General features: G+C 36.6%; 1 protein-coding gene across 1 annotated transcript; it reads right to left on the bottom strand.

Annotated features, from left to right (window-relative positions):
• Nucleotides 1–893: 893 nt before the first annotated feature.
• LOC137385685 (plastin-1-like) lies at nt 894–14,434 on the bottom strand. Its single transcript, XM_068072210.1, has 11 exons — nt 14,250–14,434; nt 12,946–13,104; nt 11,651–11,820; nt 11,197–11,292; nt 10,566–10,773; nt 8,337–8,597; nt 7,546–7,750; nt 5,966–6,126; nt 2,166–2,283; nt 1,755–2,008; nt 894–1,592 (listed from the first exon to the last, which is right to left on the bottom strand). The coding sequence occupies exons 1-11, from the start codon at nt 14,319–14,321 to the stop codon at nt 1,431–1,433; spliced, it is 1,866 nt and encodes a 621-aa protein (XP_067928311.1). The 5' UTR covers nt 14,322–14,434; the 3' UTR covers nt 894–1,430.
• Nucleotides 14,435–14,898: the final 464 nt, after the last annotated feature.

Genomic DNA, 14,898 nt, shown 5'->3' with positions numbered 1-14,898 from the left:
AAGTAAATAAAAGTATCACCTGTATGATGCCTAGGCAAAGGCTCGTTACCTGAAAATTATTTCATACCAGCTGCACATTGATGTGAGTGAAAAAGAAATCAAAAATTGACAACTTGCCCATGTATGTACACAAAACCTGTGATTTCATAAAATTATCGTGCTTACGGTAGTACATGTCAAGCAATATTTACAAACAAGTGTATGGATATTATCATGACAGCGTGTACTATATAATGTTGTTTAGTCAAATAGTCAATTATAGTTCTAGTCAAGTTACACAACTGGACAATCGGTAATTCACAAACCCTGAAAAATATTAAAGTTCAAGCTGTACTCTTTTCGCTGACATTTAAAAATCCGTGATGCACGTTCATAGGATATCACATCAGTGTTCTTATTACAACAGGTTTTTTTTGTACCATTAAATATGAATGACATAGACCCAAAATAAAATTCAGACATATATAGCATTAAATTGGTTGAAGTTGACACAATAGATCAAATGGTTATTTATTGCGATACACCAATCTATGAGCGTGGATTATGTTAAGGATACTTACACTTATGCTTTGCTCCATATCTATACACTCTGCGAACAAGCCAACAACTCAATAGAATTTAGAAGATGTCTGTGAAATGTCGGACTATCAGAAAAATCTTTTTGGTGCTCGTCAAAGCTCAAATCTGTAATGAACTGTGACAATCAATCATCAAATGCGCCGCTGCAAGTGACCATATCTATGACTGCAATGAAATACCCTTGCTAATCCGTTAGAACACAGTACAAGTCTCTCTGCACATCTGCAGTCTCACAGTATAAATGATCTGAAGGAATTAACGAATACAGTGCAGTACACATTTGATTAGCGTTATGGTTGATTAGTAACAAATGCTTCAACGCGTAAAGAATGTGTATTTCATACATTAGAAGCAGGTATGATTGCAGAGACTTGAATCATAATGGAAAAATTAATTTAAAAATGGTTAGCGCAGTTAGATGCATCAAGTCACACAATATAGAACTTTATTCAAAGCACGTATTTCAAGTAGAAAATGGTCTGTATTTAAACCATCACAAAATGTAAAACTAAAAACCATGTTTTTAGCAGCAAGAATGCAGATGATCCACACATACAAAACAACACAGCTAAGTGCACAGCTATAAAACCAACAGAAATCATTTGATTCATTTAACTGACGTGTTTATAAAATATAAATAAACCAATGTATTAATTATCACAATGGAAGAACGATTTAACTAAGAGTAAAAACAACATTTCTGGAATCGCCAGCCACAAGTAAAAATAAATTGATTGAGTCTATGTAATAAGAGTAATGGATAAGTTGGTGGGCCATTTATAGAATGTGTAAAAAGTGCCAATGTGTGGCTGCGAATGTAGAGAGTGTCACAGATGGTTTCTAGCCAAACATTACATATCACCGCTCTTCTGTTTGTCTCTTGCCATCAAACAGGCAAACACAGTTAGAACCATCTTAGACTTGACCTCAACGATGTCATCCGGAAGGGCATAGATCCTCGCGCCTATCTTACGCCCCATTGAAATGGCATACTTTGCATTAGCAAGACGGTCCTAAAACAATCCAGATTACAATGAATAACACCAAAGAGTAGTATGATAGCAATTAATTTAGAATGTTTAGTTATGAGAGTTTGTATAGAATTGCTAGCTCTGAGGAGAGCTGTTAAGAAATATGAGTTAGCCAAATCACATGTTAATAGTTTGAGCGCTCACCTCATCATTCTCTGGCTGTCGCACGACATCATATCTTATGCTGTTGGGTGCAATGGCATCTATTAGATCAATCACTACACGTCCATCTGCTATGGAGGGATCCTTGAAACTGGCCACCTGAGAAGACTTGCCAGCAGAAGCAAGCTTCTGATTGGCCCAGTTAATTATGTCCTGGTCCACGATTGGTTTGGAAGACTTGGTAAGGTCCTTGAGCACAGCCAATGTGTAGGCCCTCATGAGCTGCCAAACCAGAGCTACAAAAAAGAGGCTTTGTGAATTCGAAATGAAACCAGAACAATGTGAGAGGCTACAGCAGAGGCTAACCCGCCTAACCTACTTGTACAAATAATACAAAATATTATTCTTGGGCGGGACAGTTTATAAAATATTTGATAAACTTGGAATCCATACCGAGAGTAAGGGTTTCATTGCCATTATATATGTCTTGTCCACCAACTCCGACTAGTGATAGATTGATTTGCTTGCCAAGATCTACTGCATAATTGCAGTTCTCTATCATCAAGAAGACCTACAAAAAAAAGATGGCTCATGAATATAAGAATGTCTAATCTAGAAAAACACTAACTGTGCTACCCGGCCTTGCCTGGGTAATAAAAATGGTCTTTAGACAAAAAATTGATTTGTATTTAACATATAACAACATTTGCCATTTTAATTTTTAAACTAAATATCATGAGGAATATGTTTTGTGCAGGCCAAATAAATTAGAAAAAAATAAAACAACTATAAAAGGGTTTAAATGTGAAATAATTAGCAAGTAATGGCTAAATATCTAAGTCGGTTTTGCTGCGATTACAATAAAAGATGATTCGGTAATGATACAATTAATACAAACTGAGAAAACAAAATAAAAATCCTGAATATGTTGAATTAAAAACAACAATTCTTGCATAGAAGTGTGTGTGTATAAAAAAGTTAACTGTTCCGCCAGAAGCTATCTATCAAAACTTTGAATACGACGATAAAGGTACCTCTCGATACTGGTACAAATGTAAAAATGAGATATCGTAATGTTTTTGTCTGACCGAACGGAGAGAATGTCGAAGCTCTTCTTAAGGAGATAATACAATTGCCGGCGTGAAAAGAATTGGCCTTTACCAAGATAAAGCAATTGAACTTTACAAAAAACCGAAAACAAAAGTCCAAGAAAACACAAAAAAGCATCGTGTTTCATAGTTATTATTCTAAATATATTTTATAACAGGAGCATTGTAACGCATGGGCGCAATGATAAAATAAAACATCGTTTAGCGTGTGCATACGCTATACGGTATATGATAATTCCCTTGATCAATAGCCTTGCGTAGTTCAGTGGTAGAGCCCGTAGATGTAAAACTTGCGGTTGAAATCTCCTTGAGTTCAAATCTATCGAAACGCGAAATTTTAATTCCAATATTTTAATAGCTATAGTGTGACATACACGCGAACACACCAACTTTTTGAAATATATATACACTTGCTGTGCTACCCGGCGTTGCCCGGGTAATAAAAACGTCTTCGGACAAAAAGTTGATTTGTATTTAACATATAAACATTTGCCAGTCTAACTTTCAAACTACATATCATGAGAGAAATATTTTGTGTAGTTGAAATAAATTAAGAGAGAAAATAAAAATAACTATAAAGGTTTTCAAACTTTGTCAAACAACTGTAACTTTCAAACTTCATATCATGAGGAAATGATTTTGTGCAGGACAGGATATTTTCTTTGGAGGCATTAGACAATGTGTAACTTGTGAGAATACACATATTTAACAGATTAATAAAAAATATGACAGAATATGGTAGTAGTATTTTGTAGTAGAAATTTTATTAGAACAATGTCTGCCAAGAAAGGTTGAAGGAAAAATTAATATAGGTAAAAGTTATACAAAGTTTATAAATGTAATAAAAGGATGTAAATCTATCCAACTATATTTTTAAGTGTTTTCTAGCGCAAAGTACCAAATCAGAATCCAAAAAACAAAATGTAGCTGGGAAGTCTTCTGAGCAGCTGGAATAAATTAGTAGCGAACATGTAGATGTAAAATAAATAGCAAGTATACAAAATACGAAATGTCGATGCAACTTATATATTTTGGTAACGCATAAAACCAGCACAAAAATCGCCAAATTTTAAGTTTCACGCGAGAAGAATTGGCCTTGACCCCAGATATAATAATTGCACCTTACGAAAAAAATTTATAAATTGGCCGCATCGGTAACATAATCAGCGTGCACTATAGCTATATTTATAGCTGGACGCACACACCAACACTTAGAAATATATATAATATATACATGTATATAAGTACTAGCTGTGCTACCCGGCGTTGCCCGAGTATTAAAAATCAGCTAATAAACAATGAGAAGTAATGAGAGTTGCCCACCACTTGCTATTAGCCTGGCATATTGCCAATGAATAATTTGAGTAGGCTTACTAATAAGAGCTGCAACCTCTCCATGACATTACGCCATCACGCTATTACGCTGCGTCATAACGGACAGCGGTAACGTATTTGCTTCCATATAGTGACATACATGTATATCGCCTAATGATTCTATCAAGTTCGTGTGGCTGAATTGGTAAAGCATTGGACTGGTGAGCGGGCGAGTTTGCGATCAAGTCTTCTGCGGTACTGATTCTTTATTCCAAGATTTTAATAACTATAGATGGACATACCCATCGACGAATACACGAATACATAGAAAACCAACTTTGAGAAATATATATAGATTAAACGAACTACTTCTTCTCATCTACCATATGGTGCAACAATTCGATGCTACACAACTTGAAAACTGTAAATTAGATTTACTTTGATTTAAATAAACAATGCAGATCAGCTCTAAAGCAATCCCAGATAGAGTTATGTCCCTTTTAACACCTCGAAAATACTGAAACTTGACAGCAAGCAAAATTTCAAACAGACTACCGAGTTCAATTTGCTTATAGTTACCCTCTAATAAGGCTCAAAAAACTTATATATTTTTTTACTACTCATCAATTTCAAGATTTGTTTGATATATTCTTCTCTGAATCTCAACAAAATACTAGCCACTGCGTTAGAAATGCAATGGATAAAAATTTAGCCGCCTGGGTTTATATGCTGTGAGGATTTACTGTATGGGTACAACAAATAGGTACAGTTGTAAGATAATAAATAAATGTAGATTTGCTATAAAAACTATGTGATTTGTCATAAATGCTTCAATAAAAATGTTTGCATTGCGATCCCTGCACTCACCACTGGACAATAAAATGCACTTGTAATTTCACGTCACGTTTTAAAGTGTATGTTCTAATGATGACAATGACAACAGAATTATACCCATTGGCTGTCGGTAGTAACACAACTCATTTATATTCATCAATCTCCATACGAAATATTTTTCGCCATATGATATCAACAAAAAATGCTTTCGAAATTTAAACTTGGCAGTCGGTGTACTGATTACGTCGGAATAAAAAATACACCGATATGCTAATTGCCGAAATCCCTCTAACAGCAAATTAATAAGATACTACGCTCAATCTCGATCAGTTCGGCGTTATGAGTTATTGTATTAACACGAAACCAGAAACAAATAGGTGATAAAATGTAAGCCAATGACAAAGTTGATGTTTAGTAAAATACGTGCTAAAACTAAGCTCCAAGTATGTGTTTAGTAAGCTAAATTCATCCAAGTTAAATTCAACGTTTATGTTATACGTCTGTCTCGAAGGTAAGAACTACCTACGGTACGTACTGCACATATTACATGGTGATATTACATTTTATTGCAGATCATAACGACTAAATACACTAAAGTTACTGTAGGTAACTATAGTTACTAAGGTTAACATATTATTTTGTTACGAATTTTTAATCTGTACAGTACCTATATAAAATTTTGACGATGTTTACCTGGGATGTTTGCATTAGATATTTACCATGGGTTTCTATAACCCTCTATACGAAATTTTTGTTTTACGATGTGAACACTGAAACGAATTAAAATCTTATGGCGAGGGTCCACTGTACTAAGACAACTGTATATTGCATTTTTAAACATTAAGCTTTACATTTAGAGAATGACGCAATTAGCTCAAACTATTAGGTGATCTTTCCAAATGGAACAGATTTTGCTGCTATATTCAATGAGCAGTCAAACAGAAGTATGTAACTTTTCTGAGCTCCGATGTAGAATTATGTTAATGACATACACACCTTTCGTAGATTCGGAAATTTCTGATGCACTTTGGCCCAGTCAACAGTCCCTTTTTGGATGATATCATACAACTGGAATATTACGAGGCCGCTGCCAAGGTCATTGTACAGTCTGTTAACAAATGGTGACACGCCCATACTGTTCATCCAGTTCCTGTAAGCTGCAAAATAGATAGCTGGTGCAACACAACTAAGCGCATAAGAGTAAATAAAAGTAAATTAATGCAGACTGTGCCTTAGCACAGGGACTGTCCACTCATGACTAACAATGTGAAGATATGTAGGCAGATCTTGGCTAACCGCGGAGTTTATCCAAGAAGCATCCATTGGTTGTCTGCTGATTTGTTGTGATGGGAAGGTTATCAACAGAAGTAATACTTGCACCAGTCTTGATTATGAGAGAATAATGCGGTTCAGAACTCACTTTATATAACTTAACCTCATTCAGCGGTGCAATAACAGTTTGTTAAGTCACCAGATATTAGATATTTGATGTATCTCTAGAGCACGAGTTGAAGCTAAAGTTGAAGACCTGCAAACCTGCCGCAATCATATAAATGGGTTAAGAGTCAAGTAGTAAGTTTCATGTTTTGTTTAAAAATCTACGAGGCAAGTTTTTAGCCTTTTAAACGTAGTACACTTATTAAACAGGCTTCAAATAGAATGACTGCAATCATACTAACGCACAGCATTAGTATCCAAGTATTGATATTTGAAACAAACAAAAACTCATCAGTTAGAATATAAAGAAAACTAGAATAAGAAACTACTTGCAAAGTTTCTTTGTGGCCAATTTAAACCAATTTAAACCAGAATACTTTTAACAGTATCGTAACTATCAAAAACAATAGGATGTTACAAAAGACAGTCATGATATTTACACTATCAAAGATAATTAACTTAAACTGCAGTTTTAAAATTCCTTTAGGCAGCAATCTTTTTTTGCCATGTCTTTTTTAAATCCTTGAGTAATAAGGAATTTATTTCTTCAATGCGCTGCGTAATTGTTGTATTAATCAGGAAGTATCTACACAAACTTACTGTTAATAAAGCCGCGTATTTTAGTATGAATGGCAAAGTACGCTAAAGTCAAAGTACACTATAGTCCAAGCATGTCATTATACACTAAACCCGATATGGCTTTTCACTTGTATTCAGGCAAGTCGTTCTACTAGGCCTGTGCTACAAAAAAATAACAATTTGCTATGTTGGTGTTGCAAGACAACAATTAACTACGCCTATGCTACAAAACACAACAATTAACTACCCCTAGACTACAAGACACAACAATTCGCTACCTCTGGACTCCAACACATGCCGCTAAGAATGTTAGAAAAGTAGAAATGGCACCAAAAGTTTGAGGTCTGAGATAGCTTTCCAAAATAGCTAAATTACCAAAACTCTACAACTATAGTATAACCGCAACATAAGAGTTCACACGGTTCACAAAAATACTTAACTGAATGATTAAACCGAAGTAAAACATTGATAGACTATGTACTGAAGAATGAAGTCTTGGTAACCCTGCTACAAAATCAAGGTCATTCTGGCAAGGATAGTAAAAGTGATGTGACACTTACTTCGTTCTTCTCGTGTCTCTTCGACGAACTCTACCTCTTGGTCAGGCTTGTCCAGAGCGGGATAGTTGTTGAAAAGATTGGCAACAAAAGCTAGATTGAGCTTGTAGTGACCTTTGACAACTTCGGCAGGTCCAACAAAAGTTCTACAATCAATTTTGTCAGCCTCCTGGAGCATGAGCTCTGCCCTCTGCATCAAGTCTCTTGTCTACAAGCAGTCAGTAACACTCAATGCATAATATTCCCTTTTGCTCTCATGACCACCATCATATTAATATATTGGGTTGAGTACTGTTGTATGGATAGAACTTGCCTAACTTGCCTGTACTACATAAGAACAGTATATCGCGTGACAGACGACAAGACCAGACTCAGACAGCTAATTTTCTCAAATTTTTCATTGAATTTCATAATCCTAGGATTTTTTATCACTTTGTTAAGAATTTCTCTCAACGCTATATACATGTAGCAATAACAGTAACAACAACAGTAACTAGCAATTAACTGTAGAAACAACAATAATGACAACAGTAACTGTAACAGTTAACGGTGGCAACTACAGTAACAAAAGAGTTGGCTTCATAAAATTAACAACCTTTACGTGTGACACAAAGAACACACATTCATCTTCCAATTTAATTGGCGCATATGACCAAGAAAAATGCAGCTGATAAATATTATCCCACCACTATCTGCTTCAACACAATCAAGTGTGGCTCAAAAAGAATAAACATGCGAGTGCTAGAAGTCTACAGACCGCCTAAGGCTGCCTCATCGCATCAGGAAAAACTTACGTGTTCACTGACTGTTGAGACCTCCTTTTCTGGGGGAGCAATTTGTGAAAGAAGGTGCAGATAGGCAACGCTGTCGGAAATGTCAGAGGTGAAGTTGGTTATCTGACGCCCACAACCAGAGTTTCGCAGATGATAGTTCACCCACCTAAGCAGAATTTGCTCCGGGGAGAGTTTGAGCAGGTCATCCAGAGTTTCATTCTCCTCTAGCAGCAGCACAAGACCAGGATGGTGAGCAATGTTAATATCACTCAGTAAGCCAATCTAAAAGTTAAAAAAATAACTGACTATCGACATGGCCAACAAGAGGGCAAATAGCGAGTGGATTCAGGTGAACACTGTAATCTCTGCAAAAAGTGTACTATAAACGTAAGCGCTATTCTTAATAAATACTTACTATAATTATATAATATATATGTAATACATACAATATTGTTTGATTGGAATAGTTCAATCGACATCAGAGGGCGATGCCTTGCTGAGGAAAGGTCATTCAAAAATGCCATCATCAAAAACACCCATTTTTTGGTGCCGTAGGCAATACAATAATTAACAAAAGAGCAAGAGAAGACAGTTCTAGTGAAGACCCACAGAGCACGAAAAACAACATTTCACCATCGTATTGACCCGTCTTGACAATAGAACGAAACTGCCACTTCTGATAATACATATTTAAGGTAACAGAAAAACAATACCGCAATACAGAGTTCTGTCCGGAATCGTGATTCATGTCAAGAAAATGCTTGTATGCAGATGCTATGAAAAAAAACATTACATTATAAAAAAACACATTTTTTCAAAAAAGAATCCTAGTGGTGACAATTTGAATGGTGAAAAATGGGACTTGGTGTTTGATGCATCTCATGTTGAGTAGGATTACTAGTATTTTACTATTTTATATATAAATCCTTATATGTAGTATCATGTAATTTTGATTTGTGATGGCTTTTTGAATTAAAATCTTACTAGAATTCAAGTCATGAAAATTGTCACCGCCGTAAAAGTTGAGGATAGATTTTTAAGCTTGAAATTTTGTTAAATTTTTGACTTATACACCAAGATTTACCGCATATATAACTACCATAAAATAATTTGTTATAAGATTTTGGCCAAAATCTATGTCAACCATATTACAATACAAGCAACCATGTCAGTCAGTATTACAAGTATCAGTCAGTAGTAGAAGCAACATGCTTCAAGCTCTTTATTTCTTTATTTTATTGCTTATAAGATGAAGTATATATGAGTACAAGATAAGAATATTTTGGGAATACTTTCAACTTGCTCATAAATGTTGGCTTAAACCAACAAGTCAACAGAAAGTTTGATAAAAAAACTCAGTTATCTCTTCAACCTAAAATCTTTGTTCAGGTCAAGATTGCTCGTAATGAGAGTGTTTACCATTGTGCAATTGGACCCACAATAACTGGTTGTCCTAGCAGAGATTTAGCGACCTTTGTGGTAAAATTTAAACGAATATACTACTGTCCAACAGGCACTAATCTAAAACCGATTGTTGCTTTTAAGATTGCAAGAAACAACACTAACTTTGCAGTGGAGTTTTTTAACTAACCACTATTTGACAAGTGCGCACTCAAACATGCAACTGTTATATCAATGTGCGCACTTAAACATGCAACTGTTATATCAATGTGCGCACTTAAACATGCAACTGCTATATCAATGTTAATGAATGCTCCGGGACATCAGCAAGTAGTAAATGAGGAAAACCTTGCACAAAACGGGCCACCCTTATACCTAATTGCATAGATCTGTAAACTGTGTCTCACTTCCGGCATAGTTTTTCATTACATGGCTAGAGCAGATCCGCAGGGCCAAAGGTCAATGTAACACGATCATACACATACACGGGTGTGATTATATATGGGTGCAATCATATGGGGATACAATCTTATACTGGTGCGATCATATGGGGATACAAACTTATACTGGTGCGAGCATATGGGGATACAATCTTATACTGGTGCGATCATATGGGGATACAATCTTATACTGGTGCGATCATATGGGGATACAATCTTATACTGGTGCGATCATATGGGGATACAATCTTATACTGGTGCGATCATATGGGGATACAATCTTATACTGCTGCGATCACATATGGGTACGGCCATAAATGGGTGCCGCCATAAACGGGTGCGATCATATATGGATATGCGTGCCAGAAGACTAGAATAAGAAAGCATATTTAACTTTGTTAAAGCATACTCTGATTATCTGCCAGAGAAGACCAAGCACAAGATGAGGCTTTCCTTCCATCAAGTCACCGGCACCAATGTTAACTATGTTGCAGCCAATAGCTTGAGCAGAGTTTATGGCCAACAGCAGATTCTCTGTTCTTCTATAGATGTCCAATTTGGTCTTGTTGATGGCTCTTTCATCCACTGTCTCAGACACCGACAGGTTTATCATTTTACTACAAGATCAATATGGCACTAAAGAAATGAGCAAATGCGTGGAGAGTTGGTAGGCGATTAGCTAAAAGATAAGAGAGCCAGCCTCACTCTCAGATGCACTGTTTTTATCAGAGGGGTGTATGGCTGCTGCTGATAGAGCCCTAATTGCTTACACACCCGCATGCATATAGCACGCTGTTAACAATGGCCCAGACTCAGTCACTCGTTGATCATTTGTCACATTCAGCCGTCAATTACTTAATGTAAAACCACCTGACACAGATAGGACTCTACAAACACCCGATGAACGAGACATTTTTGAATACAATACAAGTTTAGCATCGCATGGTTAACTCAAGGAATATTATAACGCAGTCAAACAGGTGCAAGCGACAGCCAGCCTTGACACGCACACGGATAAATAGCTATTACTGAGCACAAACCAGTAGAGGATGCCATCCTGAGTTTTCTGGTACAGATCTCCAGATACTGGGTCAAGAGGTAAGTAGGCAGCACAGTCAGCATCATTACCAAGGCATCTGTAAAATGTAGTGACAATTCGCAGCAATGGTAGAAAGGACGGAGGTGATTTAGGTCGTTTAGGACAAGCATGTGAAGTCACATCAAGATTAATACAAGTGAAGCGCATATAAAATTGTTGGACCCGCCAAAACACAGCAACCATGAAGTGTCTTGATATACAATTACTAACAACCTGTATTGGATTCATCTGCCCACAATATGGTGATGATGAGAGATTGGACCGCCGCTATCGACGATGAGGACATGGATACAGCTTATCTATCATTAGCAGCAGCAGAGAACTTGCTGAGAAGGCGTGGGCGACTTAGCGATCAGCTAAGATAACCGTTGAGAAATATGGGGAATGCGACTTACTTGTTTATCCAATCAGCAAAGCCTATCAGTTCGTTGTCTTTAACAGAGTGCGTAGTACCTTCACTAGAGGAGTCATGAGTACCAGCAATGTGTTTCACCCCAACGGTTTCCCTCACATGTTTCTTAAACTTACGACCAAGGTTTCGCACTTCTTCCAATTTTGCAAACATCTAATAAACATAATTACACTGCCTGCTCAAATTTAAGCTCCCTCCAATGAAAAAGGTATTTCAAGACAAAATCCTATGCTATAGACGCAGCCAGCATCGTCAAGTAGGAAGAACAGCAAAAGTTAAAAGTATGCAATAGCAAAGAATAGCGAGTCATAAAGCTTTTTTCAATGAATAGCAAACCACATGCTAGTAGAAATTTTGAAAATTCCTGAGATGTTTATCTAGCATATCTTTGAAGCAGCCCCACCAGCGAGTTTATTAACAACCCAATAGATGTTTATTTACGTGAATAAATTGAAATGACGTCCCTCAATCACTATGTTTCCATGGTGCGCAGTACTGCAAAGCAGCCCCCTCCGAAGTCAAGGGATTGTACGTTTCCATGCTGCGCAGTGGTTTTCATCAAATTAGCCCTAGAAGAAAAATTGTATAAATCGAATCGCCTGATGGAGAAATAGAATCGATCACGGATACCGAACGTCATAAACGGTCTTTTTATGATTCTGTCGTCATTATACTTTTATTTACAATACACATTCACAAGGTTTTACAAACCTTAACACACTTTTTACAAAGTAATATATTTTTAATAAGTATTTTTAAGTAATATATTATTTAAACGTTAATTTAGGACTTGCCACCTATTTTTCGAAAAGTGTTGGCATCGATAACAAAGTCCAGGAAAGTAATCACCTCATCATCCTCGTGAATGCAGACCATAATTAAATTTAGGTGAAAGAAGATCGGAAGAATAGAAAAATACAAGATTAGCAGGACAACCTTTGTACTAGTTTATGGCCCTCGAAGAATCCGTCTCCACGGCAAGAGAGCTATGCGCAGCCACTGCGCAGTCGCTGTTTCCTTGCTGCGAATTTGCACTGGCTTCGCACTGATCAGTGCGCAGTGATTTCAGTGCGAAGACGCCGTTTCCATGATTCGGAGATAGCGCAACTCCGAAGCACTGCGCATCATGGAAACATAGTGTATAAATGACAATCAGACTTCACTAGTGAGAAGTGCCCAGAATAACTATTTGTATGTTTGTTGTACATATGCACTGTAGGTTAACTATATAAAAACTCAAATAAATATGTCCTAACATGATTCATTATAGCCACTTACAGCTTTGAACTCTTCTATGTCTATCCTTCCATCCTTGATATTCGTATCAAACTCCTTGATAAGATCTCTGATCTCAAAGCCTGGTAACTTGTGTCCAACTACCTCCAATGCCCGACCAATTTCTTCCACAGAAATGTAGCCATTGCCATCAGTATCAAGCTAGAACAGAAGCACAAAAGCAAAACATTGACCCCTAAATATGACCTTGTAAAATGATCGTATTTAAGCTGACAGCAAGTGAGCAAATGGATACATTTTTTAGTTGTGGATTATTGTGTTGGGTAATTATCAACCGTCATCTCAATGTTTCCTTTTTATCATAAAACAGGAAGTATCACACAACATTCTAACCGACAGACAAAGAAGGAATACATGTTTAAGATATTTGCACCGGAAGACCGATAGTTATCAGTATGTTCGAACAACCCTTAGGACCCCTAGATGCCTACGGCTAATTCGGTCTTAGTAAAACAGTTCGTGAAATACTCAGGTAATCACAGTCTCAGTTAGGCACTTCCCAGCATTGAGCGAATGGCGCAAAGGCAACAAATTTATCATAACATTCAAGTTGGTATAAAATAATTCGTATCCGAGAAAACGTAGTTCAACAATTACTGGAGTAGCCTATAAGGCTAATCTCAAGTGCGAAAAATGCCACTTGAGAAAATTTAATACGGTGTACGCAATACATAGAGAAACGCGTATTCATTTCAAAATAAAAACAACCCATGTATTCGACGAGTTGAAAATGTGAAGGATGCGAAAACTGTGTAGAAAATAGACGACTTCGATTACTCTGCAGTAGCTTTTGAGACAAGCCAAATATATTACACTTTGTTCAGTGTTACTAAACCAAAGTGGTAAAAACTGACAATGATCAGACTAGAATTCTCGTTTCACGAATTCGTGGTTGATCCTACGTAGACACAAACAGTTGGAACAATTAAAATACATCTTTTAACAAGTGAATAAAGCCTAATTACGACGACGACAAGCTATGCTAATGCGTATTATGGGCTTCATCACTTTTTTTCTTTTGTCCAATTACTATTGTCGAAAAAAATAAACCAACAATATTGTCAGGTCATATAAATTATTGATCGGATACCGAGGCGACTGGTACTTTCATTTGCAGTTTAGTGTTAGCATAAATAAGACATCCAGATTCAACTTCACGCATGTACTGGCATAGATAGGTATACTAAACACACATCTCGTTCTTGAAAACTTCTGACCCATAATTCTATTCCGCTAACTAGCATATTTTGACTAAATGATTATATGGGTGATTATATGTAACTTACCGTATTGAACTGACTAATTAGTTCATCAAGCCGGTCATCAGCAAGCATTAGCGAAGGTGGGCGGGAAGACATTTTCTAGTAATACAACACTTGAGCGTTCTATGTATATAACTTTAGTAGAATTTTGTTAGCCAAACTACAATTCCTTCTCGATTCTATGAAATGCTGCGACTACTTCCTCTTCTTGCTACATAACGCATAGAATGAAACCACGTGATCAATATTTTGCTGAAGGCGGTTTGATTGGACAAGAAACCGAAAGCAGCTTGATACGGCGCCATATATGGCCATGGTCACGCCCAAAAACATCTGCGGTGAGTCATCAATTGCGGTTCAGCCCGTCCAATTTTTTTACCCTGTGAATCCCATCACTCGTTACCTTTAAAAAAACTATACCATCTTAAGATGTCTAAGCAACTGCATATTTAGACTGCCTTGCGTAGGTGGGGATCTATAGCTTAAATACATAGTTATCAATAATGAATTCAAAGTAACAACTAGCTAATATGATGTTGCAAGTTTAATAATACCTATCTAGCATACCCAGTAAAAGAGTCGCTATCATTACTACCAGTCTCCATTCGAAACTAAATGATGTAATGCATGTGTTAATCGTAGAATAATGTGGCGAAATGTCCAAGAAAATAAA

The sequence above is a fragment of the Watersipora subatra genome, chromosome 1 (assembly GCF_963576615.1).
Source record: "Watersipora subatra chromosome 1, tzWatSuba1.1, whole genome shotgun sequence".
Lineage (NCBI taxonomy): Eukaryota > Metazoa > Bryozoa > Gymnolaemata > Cheilostomatida > Watersiporidae > Watersipora > Watersipora subatra.
This window is presented reverse-complemented; position numbering and strand designations above follow the sequence as displayed.